This window comes from Schistocerca americana, chromosome 9, assembly GCF_021461395.2.
Source record: "Schistocerca americana isolate TAMUIC-IGC-003095 chromosome 9, iqSchAmer2.1, whole genome shotgun sequence".
Lineage (NCBI taxonomy): Eukaryota > Metazoa > Arthropoda > Insecta > Orthoptera > Acrididae > Schistocerca > Schistocerca americana.
Window position 1 is genome coordinate 8,219,347 of NC_060127.1, and position 15,334 is coordinate 8,234,680.

Here is a 15,334-nt window from a genome sequence, read left to right on the forward strand (position 1 = left end):
TTGCAGTTTGTATCGGACTTGGTTCCTTCATAGATAGTAAACCATTTATTACGACCCTGGCATGCCAACGAAACTATCCACTAACATCTGCTGCCATTGCTATAAAACGTAGACAGCTAACTCCCTATTAGACTGATCTGTACCGCACCAGACGTTACTCCAAAAGTGCCTGTAGATGGCCTCCATTCAGGATAACGTGTTGAGTCTCGTGCGTATCTGAAAAAAATTATCCAGTCGCCAACATGGCTACCTATCCCTCAGTAACGTGTTTTCTATTTTATAAACTATCATTTCTACAAGCTCCTACATCTGTACGGACAAAACAAACTTTTAGTGCCAGAAGTGCCGTTGCTTTTCCCTGCATCACAATTGAACGTCACAAAACATTTTCCACAATAAAATTTGCTTTATTTTTTACTCACAAATGTACTACCCAAAACTGTGGATGTTCTACACTATTAATTTATTCAATTAACTAGTTCTCATCTTAAAAGGCCGCCATCAGACTGACTACCGTCGCGAAACAATTTTTACATTAAGTAGAAATCAAACTGGTATCTTTCAACTTGTGTGAAGTGAGAGCCTTTCATCGATGACTACCCAATCCACTTTCTTTAGGCACCGAACATTCACGGTTTATCTTCTAAAATACAAGTATAGGGCCTATAAGATATTTATCATGTTTTTACTATGGTGACGGCCTCCAAATTTTTTGAGTCGTTGCCTTCGGTGTGGAAGGACCTGTATTCGATTCCCTGTACCTCCTTCGATTTTTCTGAGGTAGACAGTGAGGTCCAGTGAGAAGCTGATTGAACTAAGGAGTGATAGCATCACCAGCATCCGTCTACTCTACCTCGGCCATCAGAAACTGCTGTCTACTGTGTGATCGGCAACACGCTACGTGTTACATTTGAAAGCTCACTGTGTCACGTAGGCGTTACTCGCACGCAACTGACAGCTTATTTACAAAATTACACTTAGAGCACACTAGATTTCGTATTACTCAATTTCAGGAAATAATCGTGTGATTTGTTCTGTTTCTATTTTTAATTCTCTTTTTTATTGTTTTCCTAACGACGAATCTCATTTTCCTGAGAATCAACATAGCGGTGCACTCGAACGAATTTCCTCCTGAGTACTCTAATATGGGATGTACACAATTTCAGTGCCTCGGTGTGCGCCAGGACTGATTCCTTGATCGCCGCATTCTTGATTTCTTCCTCTACTTTATATATTTTGTGCACTATACGCGCATAACTTAGCTGCACAAGTCCCTATTAAACCAAAAGCGGTTATTCCCGCCTCTTACGTCTTCACAGGCAGATATTTGTAGTAAAAACGGAAATTTTCGTTGTAGTTCTAACAGAGATCCCCAGGCTCATTTTATCTTTTTCTTCAAAAACTCCATGCACAGACAATTACCGGTGCATGAGACTCCGTGAGCAGCGTAATCGGAAGGTTCCTCCAGTTGTACAACAGACTCGTTTCGCATCGGAACCAGGGTTCGCAGATATGGTATATGGAACAAGGGAGTAACGAGCTGTAACTGAAGGTAGCCGGTGAAGCACAGCAGAGCAAGGACGATCGGGCACTTCACATGGACAATGCTTTGGAAACTGCGCTAACAGTGAGTCGTATGCCAGGCAGTTCTTAGCCACATAATGAGAGATTTTGGGTCGTGTAAAAATTACAAGAGTAGGCTCAACAACCACCGGACTGATAGATGCCAGAAGCATTTTGTGAAGAGGCTGTCGTAATCCCATTTGGTGATTAACTGCAAATGTAATTCCTGTAAGTGCTCTTATTTGAAATACCCTCTCATACATAAAGTTTACACCCCTGAATTTAAACTGAAGAGCCAAAGAAACTGATATAGCCATGTATATTCAAAGATAGAAGTATGTAAACAGACAGAATACGGCACCGCGGTAAGACAAGTGTCTGGCGCTGTTGTTATATCGGTTACTGCTGCTACAATGGCAGGTTATCAAGATTCAAGTGCGTTTGAACGTGGTGTTATAGTCGTCGCACGAGGCAGCGATGAAGTGGGGATTTTTCCATACAACCATTTCACGAGTTTACTGTGAATATCAGGAATCCGACATAACATCAAATCTCCGACATCGCACCGGCCGGAAAAGGATCCTACAAGAACTGGACCGACGACGACTGAAGATAATCGTTCAACGTGACAGAAGTGCAACCCTTCCGCAAATTGCTGCAGATTTAGGTGCCGGGCCATCAACAAGTGTCAGCGTGCTAAGCATTCAACATCATCAATATGGGCTTTTGGAGCCGAAGGCCCACTCGTGTACCCTTGATGTCTGCACGACACAAAGCGTTACACCTCACCTGGGCCCGTCAACACCGACAATGGACTGTTGATGACTGGAAACATGTTGCTTCGTCGGACATATCTCGTTTCAAATTGATTCGACTAGATGGACGTGTCCGGGTAAGTTGACAACCTCATGACTCCATTGAACCTGCATGCCAGCAGAGGACTGTTCAAGGTGGTGGAGGTTTTGTAATGCGGTGCGGCGTGTGCAGTTGGAGTGGTATGGGACCATTGATACATCTAGATGCGACTCTGATAGGTGATACGTACGCAAGAATCCTGTCTGATCACCTGCATCCATTCACGTCCATTGAGCATTCCGGCGAACTTGAGCAATTCCAGCAGGACAATGCGACACCTCACACGTTCAGAATTGCTACAGAGTGGCTCCAGGAACACTCTTCTGAGTTTGAACACTTCTGATGGCCAGCATCAGATCCCTCCACCCTACTTGCGATATTAGTACAGTCGGTGTCACGTCGGGTTGCGGTATTTCTTGGTGCTCGCCGGGGCCCTACACGATACTAGGCAGGTGTACCCGTTTCTTCGGCTCTTCAGTGTATAAGAAAGCTTTATAGCTGCTTGTTATTGAAATATGACCATGAAAACGGTATATTTACCTTGGGCATACTAAATACTTTCCGTCCTCTGTAACTGAGTGGTCAACGTAGATGGCTGCCATTGGGGTTCAAAAAATGGTTCAAATGGCTCTGAGCACTATGGGACTTAACATCTGTGGTCATCAGTCCCCTAGAACTTAGAACTACTTAAACCTAACTAACCTAAGGACATCACACACATCCATGCCCGAGGCAGGATTCGAACCTGCGACCATAGCAGTCCCGCGGTTCCGGACTGAGCGCCTGAACCTCTAGACCACCGCGGCCGGCCATTGGGGTTCGATTCCCGGTACTGCCGACGACTTTTCCTCGGTGGAAGGACTGGTTGGGGTGCACCCGGCCTCTTGCTGCCAAATGAAGAGCGACTCTACTGAATAATGGCTGCTGCCTTGTGTGGAAAGTCTCCAAAAGGACCGGGAGAGCTGTGTGTTCAGCACATGCCCTTCATACTGCATTCGCATGGCAGAGGATGACATGGCGGCCGGTCGACGTCCCTCGGGCCTTCACCGTCTGGACGAGGAGCTCTCACACTAACTATTTAATAGATTCACGTGAATTTAACAAGAACAATCTGTAATAAACGTCACAATTCACATGACTAATGACAGTTCAGATGACCAGTGACCAAGCTTACGACTCAACTGTGTGCAATCAGTATGCTGGGCCTTTCTTGTTATCCAGCCAATACCCGACACAAAATAGCTACGCTCTATACTACGTGACGATACATTCTTTCACCAACAGCAGTAGCGGACAATTTTGAACATGGCCGATAATGCAGCAACCGTAGACGAAATTTATAATATTACTTGAAAATACAGCTCTTCGGTTGCACAGATAAAAGATTTTCAACTTTACCTAGGTTTCAACTGCTCTAAGACAGCCTTCATCAGAAGTAAAAAAATTTTACATTACCTATAACAGAGTTTTGGAATAATATAAAAATTATTAAATTAAACATATGTAATAAAATTACATCATAGCTAACTGCTACGGTACAGTAGACAGAGAAAGCATACTTACAAAGAGTAAATAGTTATGAAATGGTTTAGAGCAACAGTGCTCACGTTAAAGATAAAAATATATTTGTACATTATAAAATTTTCCTAGGAATGCACAACTTGATTAAGACGCGCCGCTAAGGGTCGCGTGTGCGGCCGGCACTGTAAGCAGCATCAGACTGACAGGCGCGCGCGCCGTCGATGTTAGCAAGTCGGCACCTTGTATCGCGCCATCTGGTATTGAATGCTTGTAATTTACAGTGACAACAGCTGTCAGAAGCATTGGAACAGGAGTGCATGTAATGTGCTGATTACATTATGTCAGATAGTATGTACCAGATCGAAAGTTGAACAAAATATTATACTGTAAGACTGGGAGAGAGAACAATATTTAAGGCTACAGTTCGGGAAGCATAATAGCAATATTCCGCGTTAAGTGATTTTAAGCAACGGATTTACACCATCAAAGAAATTTTTATCACGTAATTGTAATTGCTCATTGAGGATTAAATGGTCGTTACGGGAAAAATGTTTGAAAATTTCCAACTGTTCAAGAGTATCAAGTCTGAAGCCTTTCTTTTCCGTATGTAAGATACTAATATCATGAACATCTTTAGGTTTGTGTCCTGTGATAAGGTGGTCAGCGAATGACGAATTATGTACGTTCGTACCTTTTTTCCCTAATATATGCTCTTTATATCTAATCGCATTAACCACCTGTTCGAGATCTTTAACAAACTACATGTAAACTTGAAAACAGCTCCCGACAGTTAAATTATTTAGGCTTAACTTTGACAATAGTGAATGACAAAATCTCTTTCAATATTTTTCGTAAGGATTCTTTCACGCTGCGTGAAACATATCAAGAAAATAAAATCTACCTACCTCTGAAAAGTAAGAGAAATTTCATAGAATGGGAATCTCACGAGGTTAAAAGGTCCTAATATTAGGACATATTGATAGAAAGCCGATTCTGTACCGTGCTTCGAAAATGAAACAGTTTAACAAAGCAACGAACGTAACATGTGAATATGGAAAACGCGTCCGAAAGTTCCGAAAGTACCTTGAAAATCACCCCGCAAGCCTCGTAATACGAGAAAGAAAATGAGCATCCGTCATTATCTCTGTGTCTGCGAGTGAACAGTCGACTTTGATCACTTGGACTCTATTCTTAGACAAGGATCAAGCATCCTATCACATCCGCGCCTCTCGAGTAACAGCCGCCTACCAGGGCTTGCTTTGCTCCTACCAGGCACGTGCTGCGTTCGACTCTCATGGCGTGACTCGGCCGCTCAAAGAGCATCTTACAGTCCTCCTACTGAGCGTGTCTAAAGAATTGTATGCAAAGATCGATAGCTAGATACAAGAACGTAACTTCACCGTTTGTTACAGATTTAACATCACGCGAAAACAGTTCTGTACTGAAAGTTGTGAAAATGACAGTCAGCTTGAAGTTTCGGTGCCGAGCCCTACCTGGGAACAGTGACACTGTGTTCTCAGAGGGGGAGTGTGTTTGGAGCGCGCGTCTCCACCGTGTCCGCGCGCCACCGGCTGCTGCGATTCGTTGCGGAGGCCGGCGCGCGGTAAGTAAGGGTGTTCCGGTTGAGCGCCGCCCTTCCGCCCCCGGGGCCCTCACAAAGGACCGGGGCAGCCGCCTCAGCGCCCTCGCAGGCCACGCGTGAACGCCCGGGCGGCTAAAAGCGGACACGGGCGCCGTGTAGCGCTGGCGACCCTTCCAGGAGACCAGAGGGCAGCGCGGCTCCGTCTCGACTCCCTCATTTCTTGATGACAGTAAATTGAGGGCAGATTAAATCTTTTGGAGGGGCGTTTGGAGTTCCGGGTTCTATAATGTGAAATGGTGCAAGATATTCCAAATTCTGAGAAAAGTCATAGTAAACTGCAGCAAAAGGTGTGTGATGTAAAACATATACAGGAAGTGAGAGGTAACAACAGGAATAGGAAGGGTGTATGACAGGGTTGCAGATTTTCACTCCTAATGCTCAATCTACAGGGAAAACTGAGACAGAATGGACTACCAGTATAGAATGATTTCAATCTTCAAATTTCACCTAGTGGCGCTAGAGTCTACAAAAACTGACAGATCATTAACAAACCATGTGCATTTTGCTTCAGTAAGGTTTCAACTGCTCCTACACGGGAGTTGCTTAGTGAATACGCTGTTCTATTATAGCTTTCTGGACCATTTCAAACTAAGATAAAACTGCCATAGTTTTTTCTTAACAATCAACGTTTAGTCCAACTAAATCAGAATATTCTTAGCTGTCATTAGATACAGTGCAGTTAGTGGAAAAAAAATGTTCACTATGATCGATGAATATTTTCTCGCCAGCCTGTGTGGCCGAGTGTTTCTAGGCGCTTCAGTCTGGAACTGTGCTGCTACCACAGTCGCAGGTTCGAATTCTGCCTCGGGCATGGATGTGTCTGATGTCCTTAGGTTAGTTAGGTTTAAGTAGTTCTAAGTTCTAGGGGACTGATGACCTCAGACGTTCAGTCCCATAGTGCTCAGAGCCATTTGAACCATTTCAACCAATATTTTCTCAACAGAAACGCGTTTGGGGCGGATTGGTCTACTGGCATAGTCCATTCCACCCAGGTCGCCTTTTATTCCTCATATGACGAATTCTATCGCATGGACTGCCCCTCTGTTTTGCAGATGATATGTGATTATGCAAGGAAAACGGAGAGAAAACACTGGTCTACGAAAAACATGGAATAAGTTGTTGAATCAGTAATTAATAAAACGATGACCCACGAAAAATCACAGAAGCAATTTGTTGTACCTTTGACTACTTTAAAACCATTCATGAAAATGGAAAGAGGTAATCCCATTTCAGCAACTGACAACACCTGCGTAAAAATCAGTGCGTTTTCAATAAGGAGCATGAGTTGGAACATTGAAAATGGCTCGAGAAATTGGGCCCTTGAATTTCCGGCTCTCCATCCTGCCTTAAATTTCAGGAAGCATTAGGCTCGTAACTCGCGTACTGACAGATATTGACGACGATGAAGCCCAGCTTACTTGTAGGATGTGTCATCGGGAAATAAAAAAAAACGTTGTCCATTCCGCCCCGTGCATGGCGCGGAACTGACTTAGAGACACTTATTTAGCTTACTGAGATAACAAAAGAAATAACGAATGAAATAACGAATGAAATAAGTTATTTTATGTTACCTTCATTTACAAATGTTACAAAAATGTTTGAATAAACTGTTCCCAATTTTTCTAAAATTTTTTACCATTGACACCTACAAAATTTGCTCCCAGCGTTAGGCTGGCCGTCGCAAACATCGAAGAAGCAGTGACTGAAGTAAAAGAAAAGTATAAGAGTGGGATTAAATTCGCGGTGAAAGGATATCATTGATAACATTCACTGAACAGGATATACTGAATGGAACGAATCCTCTAAGGAGTGCAGAATATAGATTGAGAGAAAGCAGAAAAGACTAAAATAACGAGGAGCGGCAGAATTGAGTTTGGGGAAGAATTCAATATAAAAATTAGTAAGGACAAAGTTAAATAATGCTCCTATATTGGAAGGCAAGTAGCACACCATGGATGAAGCAAGGACGACATAAAAAGGCAAACTAGCAGAGGCAAAGAAGACATTCAGGACCGAGAGAAATCTGCCAATGTAGAAGACAGGTTGTAATCAGGAAAGGAACTTCTGAGAATGTGTATTTGGAGCACAGGACTGTGTGGAAGCGAATCATAGTCTGTCGGAAAATCTGAAACGAAGAAACTCTACCTGTATGAGATGTGGTGCTGTAGCAAGTTGTTGAAAATTAGGTGGACTGAGAACATAAGGAAAAGGATGATTGCAATTGTAAAAGTAACGGTTGAATTTTGAAGCGTGGTTTCGTCAATAAGATGCCTGCTTTGTGACTTGACGTCTGCTTTCAGGAGGGCAATCATAAATCGCTTTCCAAATATTATTCGACAAAGCAGTCCTAATGTCATATCCAAGGCGTCCCTTCCTCCATATCTGCCGAATCCCACGACTGTCTGGACCAAGGACAGTCACATGCCCTTACGAGGTAGGACTGCTGTAAATAATTTAGAAGATTCAAAGGAGAGCTGTCAGTTTGGTCACGAGAGCTGGTTGAGTCAGCAGGATACCGTCATGCAGATGGTCGTCGCCTCCCTTGTGCGTCTGCCACAAGAGTTGGATGAGCATCACGTTGTTGTTTCCTATTAAAATTCTGACAACGTACTTTTCTAGAGGACTCAGGCCAACTCACAGCCTCATCCTACATATATTTCGTGAAGATATTACATTATGTGATCAAAAGTATCCGGACACAGCCAATACATACGTTTTTCATACAAGGTGCGTTGTGATGCCACCTACTGCCAGGGTACTCCGTATCAGCGACCTCTGTAGTCATTAGACATCGTGAGAGAGCAGAATGGGGCACTCCGTGGAACTCATGGACTTCGAACGTGGTCAGGGATTGGGTGTCACTTGTGTCATACGTCTGTACGAGAGATTTCCACACTCTTAAACATCGCTAGGTCTACTGTTTCCGAAATGATAGTGAAGTGGAAACGTGAATGGACACGTACAGCACAAAAACGTACAGGCCGATGTCGTCTGTTGACTGACAGAGACCGCCGACAGTTGAAGAGGGTCGTAATGTGTAATAGGCAGACATCTATCCAGACTATCACTCAGGAATTCCAAACTGCATCAGGATCCACTGCAAATACTATGACAGTTAGAAGAGAGGTGACAAAACCTGGATTTCTTGGTCGAGCGACTGCTCATAAGCCACACATCACGCCAGTAAATCCCAAACGACGCCTCGCTTGGTGTAAGGAGCGTAAACATTGGACGCTTGAACAGTGGAAAAACGTTGTGTAGAGTGACGAATCACGGTATACAACATGGCGATCCGATGGCAGGGAGTGGGTATGGCGAATGCTCGGTGAACGTCACCTGTGAGCGTGTGTAGTGCCAACAGTAAAATTCGGAGGCGCTAGTGTTATGGTGTGGTCGTGTTTTTCACGGAGGGGGCTTGCGTCCTTTGTTGTTCGTTTTGCGTGGCACTTTCACAGCACAGGCGTACATTGATGTTTTGATCACATTGTTGCTCTCCACTGGGTATTAAAGGTGCCGGTGTGTACAGCAATCTGGACCACCACCTCTGAATGTCCCGCTGTATGGTGGTACAACATGCAATGTGTGGATTTCACAAGCAATAAAAATGGCGGAAATGATGTTCAGGTTGACCTGTATTCAAATTTTCTGTACAGGTTCCGCAGCTCTCGGAACCGAGTCGATGCAAAAATTTTTTTGATGTGTGTGTATGTAAAGAAAAATTGTGCTAAATCTGATCCCTGTGGTAGCTCATATTAAATCCACAGTGTTTGCTGTTTCGATGGGCAGGGACTTCCACCTTTATGACACTTCTTCATGATGTATGCGGTATACCTCCATGATGGCAGCAGGTCATTTTACTGCAATATACAAAACAATGGCATCATAACTGATCCCTGCAGTAGCTTATTATACCGAAACTGCACTTTCTGTTTAGCTGAACATGGCTATCGGTTGAAACTTCCTGGCAGATTAAAACTGTGTGCCCGACCGGGACTCGAACTCGAGACCTTTGCGTTTCGCGGGCAAGTGCTCTACCATCTGAGCTACCGAAGCACGACTCACGCCCGGTCCTCACAGCTTGGGAAGGTAGGAGACGAGGTACTGGCAGAAGTAAAGCAGCAGATGGTAGAGCACTTGCCCGCGAATCGCAAAGGTCCCGAGTTCGAGTCCCGGTCGGGCACACAGTTTTAATCTGCCAGGAAGTTTCATATCAGCGCACACTCCGCTGCAGAGTGAAAATCTCATTATGGCTATCGGTTGTTTCTTGCTGGGTGAGCTGCTGCCTGCCGCAGTGCGAGAAGCTCCAGCAGACGGTCCGGTGTGCAGGTGGAAGGCGGTGTGCTACCACTACGTGCGCCGCAAGAGGCAGGTGACGCGCTACCGGCACGGCGACGCCTTCACGTCGACGCAGGTCTACTACGAGCGCGTCAACTCGCACGCGGCGGGCGCCTGCTTCTCCTACAGCTACTGCGGCGTCCGCGACATCTCGCGGGAGCTCAAGCTGGACGCCGACTGCCCGCTCACCAAGATACGCTTCAGCAAGGGTGCGTACCGCCATTGCGCGATCTCTGCCTACCGCTGCAGCACTGGCCGATTCAGAGGGGTCAGCCTTCATGCGGGGCTCCACGTTTTCCTGTCTCGCACATCTTTTCACCTCTGCACGGCTACTACAGTCGACCTCCTCTTCCATCTTTTCAGTACAGTCTACTCCCCGCTTGCCCCTACTATTTTTTCCCCTCTACCGCTTCTTCCAGAGCCATTTCTAGATGGTACAGCATGTGTCCCACTAACCCGCTCCTTTACCTTCTAAGGCTCTTCCTTACACTTAGATCCTCTCCTAATCTTTTTACTATTTCATTGCATACTTTATCTGCCTACCAATAAATTCTAGGATAATAAAAACTAGGGTAAAACTGAACAATTCAGCAAAGCTGAAAGCACCGATTTCTTCAAGAGGTGGTAATGTAGAAAAGGGAATTTATAAACAAAATAATGTACGTACAGAATACAAGAATATATCTTCCAGTAAATCGCATCAATGACATTTTGTGGAATATATTCAGTGGAAACTAAGATAGTACTTCGTGAAAAACAACAGAAGAAGTGAAATATTTTAAAATACGCGTATGTAAAATATCGGACGAATACGAACCCTATTATATGAATGTAATTAGTTGGTATTGAACAAAAGAGAAGAAAAACAAATACAAGGAACAGAACCGAGATTTCTTCGGTGAGGGGATGCAAACGAATAGATAAAATACGAAATGAAGATAATCGAACGCAGTTGAAATGCTGGAGTGTGAAAGAAAAATTGGATAAAAACAAAAAAGAAATGGAACGAATGCTTGCAAAAAATTCATCGAGAGAAACTGTCACCTCACATAAAGAACTTTAAACCAAAAAGAAAAGGCGATCATTCGAGACTGAGAAAAAGATGGAAACTATGAGACACGACAATTGGCCTAATTAAGAAATTGCAGAGAAAGGAGATGTGGCCACTACATGGACGACATTCTTTGCTGGTATTACATTTGAAATGCCTCCACTTCCTTCTTCCCTGGATTTTTCCATGTTCCGCTTGTCACTTCCATGCAGTAATCTTCTTCAGGTGACGGAATTATTTGACTTCGTTCACTTCTCTGTCATAGCGCCTTGTTACATACGTCTTTGCTTTATTTATCCTTCAGCCGTAATCTGTGCTGTCTGTCTGTCGGTTTCAAGACGTTGCACAAGTCTACTTAATCTCTGGCATCACAGACTACGCCATCCAAAAACGTTAACGTTGGTATCTGTGTTCTTCTAGTACAATTTAATGCCACGAGGCTGCAACTCACAGCCTCGTTGAGAAATTAAAACTGTGTACGGTAACAGATTTTGATCCCTCTTACTGTCTGTCCTGTAGGGTTCTGTGTTTGACTTCTCTGCCATTAAATGTGGTCTCCAACAGAAGACGAATTTTCGTAATTGCTCTCCGCATCGGCGGAGTTATATACTAGGAGTTCGATTGAACGTTATTCTAAACTCTGAGGGGGAAAAAATTGGAAAAAAAGGCGAATCACGATGGAATTATCCAAATGGGACGGAAATCGGCAGGTGTGATGTACATATACAAATGATTAGAATTTCAGAAGAATTGGATGAGTTGTTCGAGAGAAACAATCTCATCAAACGGAGCAAGTCAGTAGCGATAGGGTTCACCCCTGGCCCTTATTCAAGCAATTGTTCGGCTTGGCACTGATTGGTACCGACTCCTCTGAGTCTAAACACTAAACTCCCCAGACATGAACATTACTGTTGCTCGGTGTGCCAAATTATGTCTGACTGGCGCGTTAGATTGTCAAAATTTCCGTGTTGGTTGGAGGGCCCAGCCCATAAAGCTGTAAATGTTTTCAATTGAGAGACATCCAGCGGCCTTGTTGACTGAAGTAGGGTTTGGTAAACACGAAGACAAGCAGTAGAAAGTCTCGGCTTATGCGGGCAGCCATTATCTTGCCGAAGTGTAAACTGAGGCTGGCAACATAACGGGGCGTAGAGTATCGTCGACGTACCGCTGTGCTGTAAGGGCACCACGGATGACGACCAAAGGAGTCCTGTTGTGAAATGAGACGACACCGCGCCGCAGAACTGCTGGTTGTCAAGCCATATGCTGGGCGACAGTCAAGTTATGTGCCACTGGGGTCCATTGTTTCTCCAGGCACGTCTTAGGCCTGTAACCTCATTGGCTGGAGCAGAGCCCTGATGGCGAGCGAGACGTGTCTGGAGACGCCCTGGACAGTGGTGGAATACCAATGTGACAGTCGCCCACCATACGTCCCAACAACCAGGAGTGATGGTCAGGGGCCCATTTCATTTTATAGCAGGATCCATTTGGTTGTCATCCACGGTACCCTTACACCACCACCACCACCACCACCACCACCACCACCACCACCACCACCACCACCCTGATATGTGGACTGTATTGTACATCCTGTTTTGTTGTCCTTCATGGCAAACCATCTTGCCCTCATAGTTTAGCAAGATAATGCCGACCCGCACACGGCATGAGTTTGTACTCCTTTGGAGAGCAATGTATCCAGACCTCTTCCCATTTGAGAACGTTTGGAGCCAAATGTGTGCCGACGCATTACTGAGTTGCTCGATTTGTGAATCCCTTTCTATTGAGTAAATCATCCAATTTTCATGAAATTGTAATCACTTCTTTGCACCCACTTTAGAACCAGGTAACACCGAGACAAGGGATTCTTCCAAAATCAAGTAACGAAGTCCAAAGGCAGACAGTTGAAAAACTAGTAGATGTTTACTTCAGTGCCACCGTCCACTCTGACCTGTCAGATCAGAGAGAGCTGTTGGTGTCAGTATCCTACTACGACAACTATTCCGGGAGGGTCGGCAGTGAGCAGCTGAGTGTATCGCTGTGCAGGCTTCGCGTTCGCCAATGTGGAGGCGGCGGCCGAGTTCGAGGAGCAGCGGGCGCGCTTCTTCGGCGAGTACGAGCGCGTCGACGACTACCTGGAGATGCGGGAGGGGCTCGACGTGGCGCACTTCCGCGACGAGCAGCTGACGGTGGCGCCCGGCGTCGGCGCCTCCCTCTACAGCCCCACCGTCTTCTGGGTGTGCTCGCTGCTGCTGCTGTCCTGGCCGCTGCGCCTGCTGCTGCAGTGCCGCACCGCCTACCTCCACTACCAGGTAGGCTAGGCCGAGCCAGTAGTAAGTGTGCTGTTTGCTGCAGTGCCGCACCGCCTACCTCCACTACCAGGTAGGCTAGGCCGAGCCAGTAGTAAGTGTGCTGTTTGCTGCAGTGCCGCACCGCCTACCTCCACTACCAGGTAGGCTAGGCCGAGCCAGTAGTAAGTGTGCTGTTTGCTGCAGTGCCGCACTGCCTACCTTCACTACCAGTTAGGCTAGGCACAGACAGTTGTATGTATGCTGTCTGCTGCACTGCCACACTGTAGAATGCTGCCTGCTGCAATGCTGCACTACCTACCTCGACCACCAGGTAGCGTGGGCCAAGACAGCATATGCTGTTTGCTGCAGTGCTATGCTGCCTACCCAGATTACCAAGTACGGTGGACCGAGTCAGTAGCATGCTGTATCCTGTAGGGGCACACTGCATACCTCCACTACCAGGTAGAGTAGGAGGAGCCAGTAGTTTGCTGTTTGCGGCAGTGCCACGCCACCTACCTCCACTACCAGGTAGTCTGCTGTAGCAGTGTCATCATGTTCAATGTGCCTACGTTTCTGAAGAGTTCCTGCATCACTATCACAGGTTAAACATCTGCCCACGTGCTTTTAAGCGCACGTTCGGCAAGGCAGCAGTAAACTAGACGTCGTCGTGCCATTCGCCTACTCCTACAACTCTCTGGAGCCAAGGAAAGTCCCAGCGTCAGCTGCACTCCTTGCCCAGAGTTGGATTCAGCGTGAGTGGGCAGCAGCACGGGAGACACAGCGAGGCCTGGCGAACAACTCAGGTCCAACATGCTGCTTCCATTGCTGTACAGAGTGTCCCAATTTCTCGTGACTGCCAGAAACAACTTTCTCCCCAGAAGCAAATTTTAAAATGTATGCCAGGGCAATATCAACCAGCAAAACTGACTTTGTCGCTCGCTACCAAGATACCAACTGCAGGGCATCCTTTTTAAATAGCACCCAGAGTTTATCCGTTAATACACATCCACTTGCCAAGACTTCTTCAAAAACTTGTCACAGCTCAGCATTCTGGTAAACATGAGGTCATTAACGACACAACACAAAACCCACATTGACTCTCGTGTGACAGAGCAGAGCGCAGTCGCCCACCGTAATGCAGCTCGTCCACTTGCTCGAGCCGACAGTAAACAAACACACGGAAGATGCACCTTGGTCATTCAGTCAATCGTCTTCAGTCGAAGGTTTCTGTGAGTGCAACGTGCACCAATGAAAAGAAGATCGAATAATTTCTGTCTGGAATCCCAATGAGTGGAAGAAAATTGCCTTCAGCAGTCAGTCCCACTATGGATTGTGCCCCGAAGACCAGCGAACACGTGTCTGCAGATGCCCCGGACAGTGGTGGGCTACCAGTCTGACTGGCGGCGTCTGTCTGGCTCGACAACAGCGAGTAATCGTCCGGGGTTCACCTCTGTTCACAGCAGGATTCCTTTGGTTGTCACCCGCGGTACCCTCACAGCACAACGGGACGCCGACGATGTCCCACGCCCTCTTTTCTTCCTTTAATGACAAGCCTTCCTGGGCTTGAACTGCTGCTAGATAATGTCTGCTCGTACAGGGACGAGAGTTTCTACTGCTCGAACTCTAGCTTGGTCAGAAAACTCGCCGAATCTACCCACATTTGGAGCACTATGTGCAAGGCCCTCCAACCGGCACGTTATTGCATGATCTAAAGCGGTAATTCGACAGAATTTGGCTCGATGTCCCTCATGATGGCATCCAACAACTCTGTCACTTAATGCCACGCCCTACAACTGCTTGCGTAAGTGCCAGAGACGGAACATCGCATTACTGACTTGATGAATTGGTGACGCTGTTTCTCTCGAAAAAATATTCCACTTTTCCTTAAATTTCAATCATTTGTTTTTCTGTATATATGCGTTACATCTACAGATTTCCGCCCCATTCCGATAATTCCTTCCCAGTGCTCTGTCTCTCTATTTTCCTTTTTTTTTTTTTTCTTAGAGAGTATATCTGGAAATCTACCAATCCATGAATCCATAACAGTCAGAATCGCTGACGAACTGCGTTCCAAATGTGACC

At 45.8% G+C, this 15,334-nt stretch overlaps 1 protein-coding gene across 1 annotated transcript in view; it reads left to right on the top strand.

Annotated features, from left to right (window-relative positions):
- LOC124551197 (transmembrane protein 151B-like) overlaps positions 1 to 13,422 on the top strand; it is a 75,388-nt gene extending 61,966 nt beyond the window's left edge. Inside the window, exons 4-6 of the mRNA XM_047126188.1 lie at positions 9,908 to 10,125; positions 13,008 to 13,273; positions 13,387 to 13,422. Of these exons, the coding sequence (XP_046982144.1) occupies positions 9,908 to 10,125; positions 13,008 to 13,273; positions 13,387 to 13,422 (520 nt within the window). The remainder of the gene's footprint in view (positions 1 to 9,907; positions 10,126 to 13,007; positions 13,274 to 13,386) is intronic.
- The last annotated feature ends 1,912 nt before the right edge of the window (positions 13,423 to 15,334 follow it).